Source organism: Rhinopithecus roxellana, chromosome 8 (assembly GCF_007565055.1).
Source record: "Rhinopithecus roxellana isolate Shanxi Qingling chromosome 8, ASM756505v1, whole genome shotgun sequence".
Classification (NCBI taxonomy): domain Eukaryota; kingdom Metazoa; phylum Chordata; class Mammalia; order Primates; family Cercopithecidae; genus Rhinopithecus; species Rhinopithecus roxellana.
In genome coordinates, this window is record NC_044556.1 from 77554202 (window position 1) to 77571561 (window position 17360).

A 17360-nucleotide genomic window follows, 5' to 3' on the forward strand; every position below is an offset into this window, starting at 1 on the left:
CCTGTGGGTTGTCCAAAATTTCCTGCATGTGGTTTATGTATCATAAATCTCTGTATGCAGGACTCACAGGATACCAGGAAAGGAGCCCCCAAGCTCTTGATTTACCGGCATCAAAGGTCTGATTTGCCTTCATGTCAGGACAGGAGGCTAGGACCATTTAGGTTTTAAGCAGCAGCTCAGAAAATAGGGCAGATGGATATCTTCCTAACTTTGTATAGCAGGGAAAGTGTTCCTTTAAGTGTACTCTTCATGGCAGTCCAGTGTGTAAAGCAGGTGAGGGTGGAGTCGTTCTGGCTCCCCTGGAGTGGAGCTGCTCTGTGTCCCCCACCCCTCCATGGCAGCTCCAGGCACTGCGGAGGAGACCTTGGGACTGGAGTATCATAGTTCTAAAAATTGCTAGGAAAAATCACGTCTGACTCCAGATTAAAAGAATTTATTAATTTGGATTATTGAAAGGAGAAATTATAGGCACTCATTTTATTAAAAGCATTTTTGCTATTATGTTTATAGAATGGCAATTAGGCAGCATTTTCCCCTTTGTTATACACATTTGTTGGTTTTTTTCCCTCCATCAACCTTGTTCATGCCTCATGCTTTTGAAGGGAAGATGCTTCTGCCAGAACCTTCAGTGCATTTGAGTAAAGGTTCTGTTTACTCTTTAATTTACCCCATTACACCAGCAGCTCCTTGAGAGTGGAGTCTACTGGGCTCTACTCGTTTCCTCATCTGCAGCCTTGCAGGGTGCCTGGTATGTAGTAGGTGCTCAGTAACTGAACTCCCAAGGGGTTTGAGTCTTTAATTATACAGCCACCTCTCAACGAGCTAGACCCGGCTCACAAGCTCTGCGGATGATCCATGGTGAATTTTAATGTGGCGTTGGCATCCTCCTGCTGCTCAGCTTAAGCCTGAGCCACTTCCCTGTCCTCCCCCTCCCCACCTCCCCGCTTCCCCTGCCCAGCTGGCGTGGGCTCAGAGAATATTAGTTAATTTTAATATTAGCCTAGGAAAGATTAATTAGGAAAGCAAATTTGCTCTAAAAGGTGTAATTAATTCCGAAGCCAAACAGAAGAGAGTTATGGATTATCTGCATTGCTGCTGCCTTCAAGTAGTGTGGATAATCAAGGGTTGACTAGACAAGTGCAGAATAATTTTTAAAGTGTCAGTGCTGTGTAGACCAAACTCCATATGGTTCCTTATGTAAGCAGGCTCATGCCTGAGACAAAAGATTTGTACTGAGATGGTGCCTATGCAAGTGAAGTGAAGAGGAAACACATAATCAGCCATCCTGTTGTGGCTATTCTGCCTTCTAAATCATTCATGAATTGTGTATCTTCCTCTCTAGTCCTCCCCCAAATGGAATCATCTCCTTTCTAGACTGTTGTAATAACCTCCAAGGAGTCCTGTAGCCTCCAGACTGTTCCTTACCAATTCATCCTCCACTCAATATCAAACTAGGTGTCATTATACCATGAGCTACTTACAAACCTCTACGTGTGTCCAGAGGTGAAGACAGAGCCCTTAGCATGGCACACCAGATCCTTCACAAATTGGAAGGATCCACCTATTCAACCTGACTCATTTCTCATCTCGCTTACCACGTCCTAGAATGTCTGTCCCCAGCCCGTTGTTTATAGGGCAAACTGTTGCTCATCCTGGAAGTCTCAGCTTCAATGTACCTTTGGACCCTTACGGTTCAGATGCTGGGCTCCTGCAGCATTCCTTTAACACTTTATCTTATTTTTTGTAGCTATTTTTTTCCTTTTCTCTTTAAGGAGACAGTGAGCTCCTTGAAAGAGGGGCTATAGCTTTTGCATCTTTGTATTCTCCTCTACCTCTCCTTGATTTAGGCCAAGCATAACCCCTATCCCACAGGAGATGATCAATAAATAATTTTTGAAAGAAATTGATCAGCTAATGAGTTCAACAATGATGCCAACCAGATCAGCTCAGTGAAACCCAAACTTCTCCCTTTTCCCTCCAGTCAGTAGTAAATTCGGCCTGAAATATCTGGGGAAATGCCTCCGCTTTCCACTTCCTTTTGCCTGCATAGTGGAGACTCAGAGGTAGGTGGCTTCAGGAGGAAAGTTATCTGAGAATGGTGAGTGATGCGGGATTTAGACTGACAGCTGCTGATCTTTGCTTTAGTTGATTTCTCCTTTTGCAAATGGTTATTGGCAATTGAAACTGCAAATCTACTATCTTCTCCCCTATGTAAATTGCATTTACATTTAAATTGTGCATTCTTCCAAAGAATGGGGTTAGTAAATAACTTGAAGATTAAATTTGAGGAGAGGAAATTGTGCCCCACGTCAAACCTGAGACTGAAGTGACATCTGGCTTTTACTATTTCCGTTATTTCAGTTTAATAACAGCATGTGGCATTAAGGGAAGAGAAACTGGATCTACATTTTAATGAAAGGAGGAAGCTCTCAGGGTTTAGATACCTTATCATGTTGAATACGTAGTCAATTGGCAATTAAAACTTGCTTCCCTCAAGAAATGGAATAAAATATCTTTGCAGCCATGGGGAGAGTGAAAAACAAAAAACAAGCTAATGCTCAGGACTGCACAGATAAAACTGAGGGAGATGGTGTGCTGCAAACAATTAAATCAAATATTTCAGGATAGCACAGAGTACAGGAATTCATAAATGGAATAATGCTGACAATAGAATCATAACTATGCTGGTGGATTTTCAAGAGAATAATTTCAAGCAGAATAGTTTGCACATGATATAGGGTTCAACCCACAGATGTTGATTGAAATCATCTGCTTTAATCCTTTTCAACCTAGCTTGTTTTAAACCCCAGAGATTTAACCAAGAAAATATTCTAGAAATGTCTGTTTCATCCCAATAGTCTAACTGTTTAAATGGAAGCAGTTCCACCTGCTGGCTGCTTTTTTGTTGAAAGCAATTCTGGGAAATGTAAACAAAATGCTTGTGCATCCTAATAACCCAAGCCTATCATTTATTTGCTTTGACGGAAACAAATGTGTCAATTTTCAAAGTCTTTGTTTGGTGAATGCAATGTTTGGATGTTGGTAAATGTTTGCATTACATGTTTGTTTGAAAACTGATGCTCTATTCAGAAACTGGAGCCATAGCCCTCAGAGCCACAGCCTGGGAGGCTCAATAGCTTTCATAATCATCCACCCAAAGACGTTCAGCTTTTTCCCAGAATCTGGAAAGGACTGCAACTATAGACTCCCATGGGCAAGTGTAAATGAGATGAAGCCTCCTGAGGAAGATACTGGATGTGGGAACTTTCTGGGGCTAGGGCTCATGAGTAGAATAATGGAAAACATTTATATAATGCTTTCTATGTGCCAAGTGCTTTATGTGTATTATAACTCATTGAATAACATAGCCCTTTGAAACAGGTACCATTTTTATTACCCCTCAATATGGACAAAGAAGAGGAGACACAGTGAAATTAGTAACTTACCTGATGTGATGTCACCCAGCTGGGAAATGACAGAACTGGGATTTGACTCTAAGCAGGCTGGCTCCCCTGTCCTCTTCACCCCTTTCGGATCATTCCCTCTATCCCTGCAATTTAATGAAGGCATTGCTTTTTCTCACAGTTACATTTTGTCTTGCACACGTCTTTAAAATCTAAGCAGACTTTCTTGAAAGATGCAGGCGAATAGTCTCACAGATCTTTCCTTAAACAAAATAAGGCAACACCAAGTAGGTTTTTGCAATGTAGATGATAATATCTGTCTCAGCTGTCTTATAAAAGTGTCCAGAGGATGAAATGAGATGATACGAAAATGCTTTGAAAAGGGCAAATCCATCAAACTTCTGCAATGTATTATTATTTATCTGCCTTCCATCCTGATTTCTTGTTTTCTTAAATGAATAATCCTTAACAAATTAATATAGGTTTCTTCCACTCTCCTATTTTCCCTGGAGTATATGGTCAAATTGCCCAACTACTAGTATGGGCCTTTTGATGGGTGGTCTAGACACTTGAGTTTGTTTGATTTCTCCTTTCTCTTCCTGGTTTCTTGACACCATTTGGTTTGGTAGCAGCTCCTTACTTGCTGTGCATAATGATAACTTCTCTGCATCTCTTGACAGTTTATCATGGCAGTGTGCCTATGAAGTCGACCAGTACCTCCTTCTGTTTGAACTTAGGTTCAATTAATCATCTGATTTGCACATCAATCTGTTGCTATGGGGGTTACTGATGTCACACTGTCAGTATTATGATTACCATAATATCTAACAGGCAAAAAGGGACTGGTTGCTAGTGGAAACCTCAGGGTGAAACTCACCCAGCTTTAGTAACCAACTCGATTGCATAGACTTTAGATAACCATGTGAAGGGGTAAGTGAATTAATCATCCAGTTGGATTCCATTTGAATATTTTTCTTCCATATGTGTGTTCCCTCTAGGCAATTGTCTAGTGTCACTTGAAATTGATGAGGGCTCTATTGGAGGTTATTTTTGGGAAGCTGGTGAAACAACAGACAGCTGTTCTCAGGAACAAATGTCACAGGATCTGCCGAAGCTAGCTTCCAGTGAAAAAGAAAGAAAAAAAATTCTGAGGTGCTGAGGTGCATTGTCCTTTTTCTTCCTAGCATTAGTTTGTTTCCCACTGGCCTAAAAGTGTTAACTCAGTTTCCCAAACACATAGAAAAGGAGGAAACTAACATTTACTAGGTACCTACTATGTGTGCTAGAATGTGACTCTCTTTAAAGCATCGCTTTGAAGTAGAGAACTGTCAAACTAGGTATTCCAGAACAACCCTATTATATATAACAATTCATGACTTTTTCTAGCTTGTATACAGTGTTCTTCCTAATTGGACATTGATTGATCACCAACAAAAGCAAAGTCATTATTTAAAATTGGTCTAGATCCTCCTACGCTGAATAATTATCTTGCTGTTGTTTTCACTGCAGTATTAAAAAGCCTTGAAACATGATAGAAATGTGGTACAATAAACTCCAAAATTAAAAAATCTCTGTTAAAAGGTTTGACAAATGGGTCTGTCTTTTTGCGGATTTTGTTACGTAGGTAGAAGGGTCAACTCTGGGAGATCAAGGGATCAACTGGATAAAACTGATTGAACTTGAGGTTGTGCAGATTTGGAAAGCCATATCAAGATTTGCATAAATCTATATGAATCAATTTGTGTGCCAGAGAATGAACAGCTGACTTTTTTTCAAATGCCAATTCAGCAATTACTAAGTCTGCTGGCGGTTAATTAAAAACTACCATCTTGTTATGTTCAGAGTTAAATTACAAGTGTGAAAGCTGCTACTGTTTGCAATAACTGAAAGCTCTGTACTCTCTGTCCTGTCATCAAAAGGAGGGCAGGGATAAATAACTTTTATTTAACTCAAAAAAAAAAAAAAACCTCTCAGCTCTTTCATATTTAATTAAGTTCTTATCTTCTCAGAGCTTGAGTTTTACTCAGAGTTCCTGAGCAGTAACCGAAATATCTGTTTATTTTGTCCAGAAGATTTTTCTCATATTCATTGAACAGAACAGTTATAAATAATTGAGCCCTAAAGACACTGGGGAAAATGACACCCATCCAAAGTTTTATATTGGAGGCAACTAATCCCAGCAGGGATTTATGGCAGAAGTAGAAAGTGCTGATTTTTGCTTTATTGCCTGTGCACCTAGGAGGTTGGGGAGATAGGGTTATAAACACTTACATGGATTGGTAACATTTTAGTACTTATTTGTAAGGTTGTCTTAATGCATTTAATGTTTTGCTATTTCAAGGATTCTATCATCAGAAAAGAGGCCAAACTTCTATCACCATGGTGGATGTGAAGTGTCTGAGTGACTGTAAATTGCAGAACCAACTTGAGAAGCTTGGATTTTCACCTGGCCCAATACTACGTATGTACAGTATGCAGCAAATATTAGAGACTTGTCATTTATGGTTTATAAACAACTTACAATAGAAGGAACATATGCAATAAAACCATTAAAGTAGAAATAGGAACATAGAGAAAACAGAAAACCACAAAGAGGGAAGAGGCAATAAATATACCCAAATCCTATTTACAAATTAGGATTGGGTGTTTGTCTTACTGCAACCTCTGCCTCCCAGATGCAAGGGATTCTCCTGCCTTAGCCTCCCAAGCAGCTGGGATTACAGGCATACCCCCACCACACCGAGCTAATGATTTTGTATTTTGTAGAGACGGGATTTCACCATGTTAGTCAGGCTTATCTCGAACTTCTGACCTCAAGTAATCCACCTGCTTGGCCTCCCAAAGTGCTGGAATTACAGGTGTGAGCCACCACACCCAGCCCATGGATTGGGTGTTTTTCATCAGTGAAAAACCAGTTACTCTTTATTACGTGGTTCAATTTTTTTGTTTTGTTTTTAGTTTGTAGACCTTGTTAACTATTTATTTATTATCTGTATTCCCCATAGATAGGATGCACAGCCTTGTCAGTCTTCTCAGATGTGTCCAATGCCTGACTTGTGGTTAATCCATACAGGTATCACCTAAGTGTTTGTGGAAACGAAGGAAGGAGTTGAACAGCTGCGAGTCTACCTCGTTTAAAAAGTCATAATTGGGCAGGGCGCAGTGGCTCATACCTACAATCTCAGCACTGTGGGAGGCTGAGGCGGGTGGATCACTTGAGGTCAGGAGTTCAAGACCAGCCTGGCCAACATAGCAAAACCTGTCTCTACTAAAAATATACAAATTGGCCGAGTGTAGTGGTGCACACCTGTGGTCCCAGCTGCTGGAGGGGCTGAGGCAGGAGAATCGCTTGAATCTGGGAGGCAGAGGCTTCAGTGAGCTGAGATCATGCTACTGCACTCCAGCTTGGGAGGCAGAGTGAGACCCTATCTCAAAAAAAGAAGCCATAATTAACCAATAATGTAAGGGATAAGAATAAAAATCTGAGTTACGAAATACCTTGAACCCAGTAGGCTCATGTACAAAAAACAGAACAATTTAATTTGTTCTCCAAATTCTTCCTCAGCTTCCACCAGAAAGTTGTATGAAAAAAAGTTAGTACAATTGTTGGTCTCACCTCCCTGTGCACCACCTGTGATGAATGGACCCAGAGAGCTGGACGGAGCTCAGGACAGTGATGACAGCGAAGGTACCGTCATAAGCTGTACTGGTAGATAGCAACTTTGCACTTATTAATACCTTGTCCGGCATGATTTATGCAGCTTTAAACGGTGTGCAGCCTGACCCGTGAAATAGCCATGTGGCCTCTTTGCACAGAGAGCCTGGAAAATAGGCCCCTGGGCTGTAAAAGGAATCTGTAACTTCACATCTGTATTCACGCCAGTGACTTGACTGGGTGGCAAGTTGGGGGAATGGCTGCTCAACGTGCCTGTCCTTTTACTAACTAGAGCCAAATGTGTGGTGATGCCTTAAAATCAGAAATTCCTACAGGTAAATTCTGGGCCTCCTTTGAGGTCTCAACCTCTGCTTTGCGTCAGTCGATAAATCTCACCATTATTTTGGGGGGATTAAGTGATTTTATGCCTATTAAGAAAGATGAACCACAGTGATGGCTCCCACCTACATGTAATCCTAGCACTTTGGGAGGCCAAGGCGGGTGGAGCACCTGAGGTCAGGAGTTTGAGACCAGCCTGGCCAACATGGTGAAACCTCGTCTCTACTAAAAATACAAAAATTAGCTGGGCGTGGTGGCACGCACCTTTAATCCCAGCTACCTGGGAGGCTGAGGCAGGAGAATCACTTGAAGCAGGGAGGCGGAGGTTGCAGTAAGCCAAGATCACACCACTGTATTCCAGCCCAGTGGACAGAGCAAGACTCTGTCAAAAAAAGAAGATGAACCAGATTATATCTCCCTGAAACCCCTCCTATGCTGACTGCCCTCCTGATTTATACAACAACTGACAGCAGCTGGTCTCTTTCAGGTCACAGAAAGTGTAGGGACCGGGGTCTCCAGGATCTCTGCGCTTTGCTGACAGTGGCCTCTGCTCTGGGTACACCATTCTCCTGCAGTGGTTTCTAGCTTCAGGGATCTTAGAGGAAGGGCTTGGAGATTCCCACAGTACATTCAAGGCGTTTCCATTCAACAAATATTTATCAGGAGTTCTCTATGAGCCACAGTAAAATGACAGGAACTACCATTTATTGAAGGCCACCAGTGCAACCTGGGCCAAATGCCCATTGTCCCATTTAACTCTCACAGCACTTGGCAGAAGCTCAGAGAGGCCAAGTGACTGGCCCAGCATCACTGAGCTCAGAAGCAGCCCCAGAAGATAAGCATGCATTAGCATGGGCCATGCAGAGCAGGACCAATCTGTCTTCATCACCACTCTGTGTCCAGCTCCTGGAACAGTTCCAGGCACATACCGGAACTCGGTGTATGTTTGTTGGATGAAAGAAAGTGAGAGAACTGAGATTTGTACCCAGTCTGGCTCTCCAAATGTTGCTCTTTCCACTCCATTCCCTACATTTTTCTCATAATTTCTATTGTGAGGATGAACACATTACATTTTTTTTTTATTGTGTCGTGTCTGATCTACAAAAAAAAGACGGTATCATATAGTTCAAATTAAAAACTGGATAAACCATGCAAGTGCCTAGGGCCCTCTGAAAAATCCCCTTATCCCAACATTGGAGGTGGCACAGATACTGAAAGCTTTCCCCAGGGGTTTAGCACTGCTGGCCTCACTTGAAAAGGATGGCAAGGTTTAGGGATAAACTTCACTGGCCGTTGAGTAGGCAGTTAGCACGGGGGTACCTCAGGGAAAATGGCTACCCCAGGCCTCTCCTGGTTGTAGATTGTGTTCAGAGTCCTGTCCCAGATCCAAGCCTGCTTCTGTTTCCTGCCCTGGGGAGGGCCTCAAGAGACCAAACCAGCACTCTGGTGAAAAGCAGTGCCAGGTTTAAGATCTCAAAACTGCTCACGACTGCCCAGGACTTCAGGTTAAAGCTATAAAACCAAGCTGTTGTGGTCTCAGTCCCCGCCATCCTGGGTCCCAGCATGTAGCCCTCCACAGAATTGCGTTGATGCTAGGGCTAGGAGAAAATTGGTCCTTCCGTTTGTAAGGTTTGCCACTGCTTTAGATTGTGCCTCCCTGATCTGAGCCAACTACAGGCCATCACGTCGAGGTGGAAGTGCTGATTCAGTCCTACCTTTGTAATGCAATTCTGTGGTTGCCACACGGAGCAAACCTAGTTCACCAAGTTAGGTTTGAACCAGATATTTGAATTTGTTCATTGGAAAAGTCTCATAGCCACTGGTACCATTAGAGTGGAGGAGTTGTAATGAACTGGAATGGGGCATCCTATGGACTCAGGCTTCTCCTTTCATGGAAACACCTAGTCCTGGAATAGGCTTGTAGTGGGGGTGGAGGTGCAGGGAGCCCTAGACCTGAGGCTGAGCATGAGGTCATTCAAACAATCAGTGGGTTTGATTTTTCTCATTTTCACTCATTGACTGTCTTGTCGGTGGGCAGACATAACTTTAATTATCTAACTGCTTTCAAACTTTCCAATTCTTTTTTTTTTTTTTTTTTTTTTTTTGAGACAGAGTCTGTCTCCCAGGCTGGAGTGCAGTGGCATGATCTTGGCTCACTGCAAGCTCGGCCTCCAGGGTTCACGCCATTCTCCTGCCTCAGCCTCCTAAGTACCTGGGACTAGAGGCGCCCACCAAGCCCAGCTAATTTTTTGTGTTTTTAGTATAGACGGGGTTTCACCGTGTTAGCCAGGATGGTCTCGATCTCATGACCTCGTGATCCGCCCGCCTTGGCCTCCCAAAGTGCTAGGATTACAGGCATGAGCCACCGCGCCCAGCCCAAACTTTTCAAATATTTTTTACTTGGAGAGCTCATTTAAAATGGATGTGTAACTCCACCATTCTTTCAGGTTTATCTAAATGCTTCTTTGCAGGCTAATTAACAACATCCTTTTCTGTCCCTAGCAGTTCCCCCGATTTTAAAGTCTTTTAGCACAGGTCTGGCCTTGCCTTCCCTGGGTGCCTTTTTGGATCCAGAAGGAGAAAATCCTCGCTTCCTATCTTGGCATTCAGGAATGCATGGGGCTTACAACTGGTTCAAAGGGACAATGACTAGACTGCAAACAGCCACCCAGATGAGCAGCCAGCTTGTGTATTTCTCTCGGAGGCATGCAAATATGACAGGCCTTATTCCCAGAGGAAGGCCGAAGTCTGTTTCACGAAGGCTGCTGCAGCTCAGAAGAAATGTCCTTTTCCATCAAAAGGACCACGTGAATTTTCATCCCCTTGCAAAAATGTCCTCTGATTGAGAGAATTCACCCTGACGATTGACGTTTATTCTGTTTGCTAGCTCAAATGTTCTCATGGCCTATTTTCCTTTTGTTTCCCATGATGCAGAGCTTAATATCATTTTGCAAGGAAATATCATACTCTCAACAGAAAAAAGCAAGAAACTCAAAAAAGTATGTACCATTCTAATGCTTGAATACTTAATACCCATATATCAAAAACAGGAAGTAGCTCTGTTCATCTGTTTTAAGAAAGGGGATAGCAAGTTACTACATTCTGTTATAGTGGTAAAATCCTAGTTTAAAGAGGATCATTTTAATGCAGCTTTCTGTATGATGAAATGATTTCCATGATCTAGCAGAGGACCCAGAACGACAGGGTCCCTCCTGCCCCTTCTTGAAAAAGCCACCATTCTGCTTCCCCCAGCTGTCACCCCCCTGCTCCCCATCTTCACTATCTGTTGTCTACGTTCACATATAGCACTGAGCTCGGTTCTGGGCCCAGAGCAAACACAGATTAAATGTGAGTTTCCATCCCGTTCGCTTTTCTAGCCCCTGAGATCTGGCTTCTACCCCCAGCACCGTATTGAAGCACACAGCCAAGTGTGTGAGGGCTACAGGTTTTGGGGTGAGGCCTAATTGGCTGAGGATTTCTGCCCTCCACTTCCTGGAAGCGTGACTTTGGGGAAGTCAGTGAACAGATCTAAGCCTCCTAGCACAGTTTAACAGCAGTGCCTACCTCACAGGGTGGATGTGAAATGAAAGGCAGGCAAAGCTCTGAGCATCAAACACAGTCCATCATTCGTGCTCAGTAATAAACTCCAAGGTGCCAACTCTAGTGACTTTTTCTGTGTTTTGACCTCTGACCCTTTTTATTTGGAGATGGCTGCCTTCTTAGATTTCAGAATTCTGCCACTCCTTGGTTCTTGGTTCTGTATCTCTGTTTCTGTTCTGACTTTTTGTCTTCCTCTTGGCCCCTGATGTGCCTGTGCCTGAGACCTCCTCCTTCAGCCTCTGCTCTGTGTCATTCACTCACCCCCTCTTTGTGGCCCCCACACATGCTTCTCTCCTGAGGCACAGGTCTGCATATCCAACTGCCTACTGGGAAGCGCCTCCCTTTTCCTTCTCTTTCCCTTCCTTCCTCACTTCTTCCTGTGTTCATTTGACAAATGGTTACCTAACATCATGAACATTTTGTGGGTTATACAGACGTGTTCACGCTTCTCCCCATGGTTATCCCCCTGTACCTCAGGCTCAGGATGTCCAGGACTGATCAAGCACATTTCAGGCTACCCTGAACCTGCATCTATGGTTTGGGTTTATCCTGATGGTTCCAGCATCTCCCCACTGTCCAGGCTCAAAGCCTTGGAGTTATTGGACCACCCCCTCCCTGCAGCTCTTCACATACAAAGAGCTGCCAAGTCTTAGGGATTTGAATGATTTAAAAAAATCCATCTCTTCTCTCTCTTCCCCCTACTGCTATCCTAGCTTGCAACCACATTATTTATTTATTTACTTTAGAGACAGGGTCTCATTCTGTCACCCAGGCTGGAGTGCAGTGGCACCATGATAGCTCACTGTAATCTCGAACTCCTGGGCTCAAGCAATACTCCTCCCTCAGCCTCCCAAGTAGCTAGGACTACAGGTACACTCCACCACACCTGGGTAACTGAAAAACAATTCTGGCCGGGCACGGTGGCTTACCCCTGTAATCCCAGCACTTTAGGAGGCCAAGGTGGGAGGATTGCCTGAGCTCAAGAGTTCAAGACTCAGCCCGGGCAACCTAGGGAGACCATGTCTCTACAAAAAAAAAAAAATAAAACTGGCTGGGTGTGGTGGTGCATGCCTGTGGTGCCAGCTACTTGGGGGGCTGAGGTGGGAGGACTGCTTGAGCCTGGGAGGTTGAGGCTGCAGTGAGCCATGCATGATCACACCACTGCACTCCAGCCTGGGCAACAGCATGAGACCCCATCTCAAAATAACTTTTTTTTCTTTTTTTGTGTAGAGACTCACACTGTGTAGGATCTCACACTGTCGCCCAGGCTGGTCTCGAACTCCTGGCCTCTAGTGATCCTCTTGCCTTGGCCTCTCAAAGCACTGAAATTACAGGCATGAACCACCTCGCCCAGCCTCCGTATTATTACTTTATTTGAACAATTGCAAAATCCTCCTGTGTTTGCCTCTAACTTTTCCCAATTCCAGTTCGGATCTACAAGCAGAGATTTAATCATGTCACTGACTTGCCCAGAGACTTTCAAAACAAGATGCAAACTTGCTATACACCATGAATCAACTCCAGTATCTCCTGTAACCTAATCTCACTCGTCATCCAACCCAACAAATGCTCACCTTGTTTCTGCACCTCTCAAACTGTCTTCCCATGAACCATTACTTCAACTGTTCTTTATGCCTGAAATTCTTTTCACTCTTCTCACCCCCTACCGCGTTTTTCTTCCTGTTAAAACCCTGTGATCTTTTAAGGACTATCTCAATGGCCACTTCTGTGAGTCCTTTTAAAATGGCATTAAGGTGGGTGGATCACTTGAGGCCAGGAGTTTGAGACCAGTCTGGCCAACATGGCGAAACTCTGTCTCTACTAAAAATACAAAAAATTATCTGGGCATGCTGGTATATGCCTGTAGTCCCAGCTACTCAGGAGGCTAAGGCACAAGAATCACTTGAACTCGGGAAGCAGAGGTTGCAGCGAGCGGAGATTGTGCCACTGCATTTCAGCCTGGGTGACAGAGTGAGAGGAGACTCTCAAAAAAAAAAAAAAAAAAAAAAAGACATTTTATCCTGGGCAACATAGTAACACCTCATATCTACAAAAAAAAGAAAAAAAAAATTTAGCTGGGCATGGTGACACACACATGTGATCCCAGCTATTCAGGAGGCTGAGATAAGAGGCTGGCTTGAGCCCCAGAGTCTGAGACCAGCCTGGGAAAGATGGTGAGACCTCGTCTCTACAAACATTGTAAAAATTAACTGGACATGTTGATGCGCACCTGTGGTCCCAGCTACTCGGGAGGCTGAGGTAGGAGAATCTCTTGAGGCTTGGGATGTCGAGGCTGCAGTAAGCCGTGATGACGCCACTGCACTCTAGCCTGAGTGACAGAGCGAGACCCTGTCTCAAAAAAGTAATACAAATAAAAATTAAAAAATAAAATGGTATTTTATCCTCATTTAGTAGCTATCACAGGGTCTTGCACATAGTAGGAACTCAAAGCTCACCTCACCAAATCTACCAAACAGCTCCAATGGCAAAAAGGTTAGTCTACAAATATGGTCTAGTATTTAAACCAGTTGCTAAGTTTAAATAAATGAAAAGAAACCTTCAAGTAAACATTGCCACATATGCTATAGCTTCAGCTTCCCATTTAAACATAATTCAAATTTGATGAAGTAATTCTGATATCATACCAAATTTTCTGAAAGTATTTTTTAACTTCCAAATACCTCATTAAAGGAATCCTTTCCATTCGGTAAACCTCGGTTCTGCAGAAAACCCTTTAATATAGTTCCTGCAAAGTTGCTACAGCAGTAAAAGCAACCTGAGTATTGAAAATGCATCAGGTAGGACCAGTGGCCTTCAGTCTCCGCTTTACATAAACCTGAAATAAAACCACATCGATATTTTGAATTGGCAATAGAATTAAATAGGAAGTTTGTGATGGCCTAAAATGTTTTGGTTTGAAGGATTTATATAAGCCATTTTCATTCTCAGAAGGGCCTCAAGACATCTGTTCATCCTTAAATCTGAAAGTAAATGTAAATAAGCATTCGCATTTCCATGTAAAAGGTGGTAGAAGGTGTGTTTATTGAGGCACTTGTCTAACACTGTAGACTTTAATTACTTAAGAGCATTTGTTTGTACCTGACAGTATTCTGAGTGCCTAGCTAGGTAGTATTTGCATTTCTTTGAAATACCACATTTTCCTCTCATTTTTAGTTTTCCTCTCATTTACTCCTGAGCCCTCCTGTGCCACCTGGGTGTTTCTTTACCCTCTCCCATGCTCATCCCTGCCGGAATCTCAGTTTACTCTGTTCTCCCAGCCCGCATGCTCTCTTCTCATCTTCCCACCCATCCTGCACATTCTGCAGGTCTGAGCCCAAGAATCAATCTTTCTTTTCCTTTTCCTTCCTCCCTTCCTTCCTCCCAAGGAGGAAGGAGAAAGGGAAGGAAGGACGAAAAAGTAAGGAGAAAGGAAGAAGGAAGGAAAACGGCAGGGAGGGAGGGGAGGGGGTAGGGATGGAGGGAGGGGGTGAGGGAAAGTGAGGAGGGAAGGGAAGAGAGGGAGGGGGAGGACGAAGGCAGGGAGGAAAGGAGGAAAGGAGGGGAGGGATGGAAGTTTTTGAGGGAAGGGAGGACGGAGGGCTTCCGGGAGAGAAAGGACTTCATTTCCTTTTTTAGTAAGTGGATTTGGAGGGGGGGTAACCAAAATACCCTCCGGCTTCCTCTTTCCTTCTTTCCCTTCCTTCCTCTCTCCCTCCCTCCTTCTTTTCTTCTTTCTTTCTCTCTCTTTCTTCCTTTCTTTTCCTTCCTTTCTCTTTTCTTTTCCTTCCTTCCTTCCTTCCTTCCTTCCTTCCTTCCCTCCTTTCTTTCCTTTCTTTCTCTCTTTCTCTCTCTCTCTCTCTCTCTTTCTTTCGTTCGTTCGTTCGTTCATCTTTCTTTCCTTTCTCACAGAGTCTCATTCAGTTGCCCAGGCTGGAGTACAGCGGTATCATAACTCAGTGCAGCCTTGACTTCCTGAGCTCAAGTTAACCTCTGGCCTCAGCCTCACAAGTAGCTGGGACTACAGGCACGGGGCGCCATGCCCCACTACTTTTTCATTCAGCCTCCACCCCACCCTCTGCCCAGGAGCATTTGCTGCAGGCTGTAAAATGTTGAAGATGAAAACCCATGCTTTGACTCCTCTGCATTGAATTCCATGCCAGGCATTTGGGGCAGGGTGGGGCGAGGGAGTTACTCAGTCCCTATTGGCTGAACTGAAAGGAGCTTTCCTCTACTGATGTTGATGATCTCTCTCTTTCTGGCTTCCTATTATGTACCATATACTTTGTCTCTTAGACGTACCTTGATGTAGTCTCTTGAGAGATGATGCTTAGATCATTGTGAATAGATGACCATTCAGGGAATGGTTGCAACAGAGTTTCCACCCCTGGGTCTCAGCCTGTGAGTCAACTACTATTGAATACAGGATATTGTGCTAGATTTTCTTGAGGAAGAATATAAGTGGGGAAAAGGCATATATCTTATCATGAAGAAACTTGAAAATGAGCTCTGGACGCAAAGAATATGTGTATCAAAAATAACAAAGAATATGTGTAACAAAAATATGGACTGTGCTGGGTGCAGTGGCTCATGCTTGTAATCTCAGCGCTTTGGGAGGCTGAGGCAGGAGGATCACTTGAGCCCAGGAGTGCAAGACCAGTTTGGGCAACATGACAAGAACCCATCTCTACAAGAAAAATAAAAATAAATGAACTGGGGGCCAGGCGCATTGCCTTACGCCTGTAATCCCAGCACCTTAGGAGGCCGAGGCAGGCAGATCACCTGAAGTCAGGAGTTCGAGACCAACCATGGCCAACATGGAGAAACCCTATCTCTACTAAAAACACAAAAAATTAGCTGGGCGTGGTGGTGCATGCCTGTAATCCCAGCTACTCTGGAGGCTGAGGCAGGAGAATCACTTGAACCTGGGAGGCAGAGGTTGCAGTGAGCCGAGATCGTGCCATTACACTCCAGCCTGGGCAACGAAAGTGAAACTCTGTCTCAAAAATAAATAAATACATAAATTTATTTAATTAATTAACTGGTCATAGTGGCATGCAAGCCAAGCTACTCAGGAGGCTGAGGCAGGAGGATTGCTTGAGCTTAGGAGGTTGAGGCTGCAGTGATCCAAGTTCATGCCACTGTACTCCAGTCTGGACAACAGAGTGAGGCCTTCTCTTAAAAAAAAAAAAAAAAAAAAATTAAAAAGGCTGTAGAGCCAGACTGCCTGGGTTCAAATTTCAGCTCTGCTACTAACTTAGACAAGACACTCAACCTCTCTATGTCTTAGTTTCCTCATCTATAAATAAGCTTAAGAACAGTCTCAACCTCACAGTATTGTGAAGATTGAAATATGCAAAACAGAGTAGTATATGTATATGTGATATAAAATATGCAAAGCAGAGTAGTATATGTATATGTAATAAGAGGCAAGTACAAATAAGAGCTATTATTATCATTAACATTATTGTTACATAAAAAGCATGTTATTTAATTACCTGCAGTACAAAACAACATACTTAGTGAAAAATAACACTGGAAAACGAATCTTCAGTATTGAGCTTCTAAGTGCCACAGAATGTGATTTATCGAGTGCCTACAGATAAGATATATTTATAGAAGTAAATATACAGATATAATTAAAGATTACTTTCTGTAAGCCCTGCGTATTGAATGAGGCAGACTGAACTTTAAAAAACAATCATATGCTGCCCAGGCTTGGTGGCTTACGCCTGTAATCCCAGCACTTTGAGAGGCTGAGATGGGTGAATTGCTTCAGTCCGGGAGTTGGAGACCACCCTGGGCAACATGGTGAAACTCTGTGTCTACTAAACATACAAAAAATTGGCCCGGCATGGTGGCACACACCTGTGGTCCCAGCTACTTGGGAGGCTGAGGTAGGAGGATCACCTGAGCCCAGGATCTCAGATCACGCCACTTTCACTCCTGCCTGGGTGACAGAGGCCTTGGTTTTTGTTGTTGTCGTCTGTTTGTTTAAGTCATTGTGCCCTCCCAGGATTTGAGACTCCTCTTTCTTAATCTTACACTTAAATTTAGCTGAGCTTGATGGCTTGCTCCTTTAATCTCAGCACTTCGGGAGGCCAAGGAGGGAGGCTCACTTGAGCCCAGGAGTTCGAGACTAGCCTGGGCAACATGGCAAAACCCCATCCCTACAATTATTACAAAAAAATTAGCCGGGCATAGTGGTGTGCCCCTGTGGTCCCAGCTACTCGGTCCTTTCACCTGAGGTGAAAGGATGGCTTGAGCCCAGCTTGAGGCTGCAGTGAGCAGTGATGGCACCAATGCACTCCAGCTTGGGTGACAGAGTGAGATCCTGTCTCCAAAAAGAAAAAGAAAAAGAAAGA

General features: G+C 43.6%; 1 protein-coding gene across 5 annotated transcripts in view; it reads left to right on the plus strand.

The window, feature by feature from the left end:
• The window catches only part of LEMD1 (LEM domain containing 1), a 64224-nt gene that overhangs the window by 24319 nt on the left and 22545 nt on the right, over positions 1 to 17360 (plus strand). Inside the window, exons 1-4 of one of the 5 annotated variants that reach the window (XM_010362463.2) lie at positions 4238 to 4334; positions 5746 to 5865; positions 6970 to 7092; positions 10333 to 10397. In XM_010362463.2, the coding sequence (XP_010360765.1) occupies positions 5784 to 5865; positions 6970 to 7092; positions 10333 to 10397 (270 nt within the window). In that variant the 5' untranslated portion in view covers positions 4238 to 4334; positions 5746 to 5783. Of the gene's footprint in view, positions 1 to 4237; positions 4335 to 5745; positions 5866 to 6969; positions 7093 to 10332; positions 10398 to 17360 lie in introns of those variants that run through there. The other 4 variants (XM_030934872.1, XM_010362464.2, XM_010362465.2 and 1 more) reach the window with 4 other exon arrangements.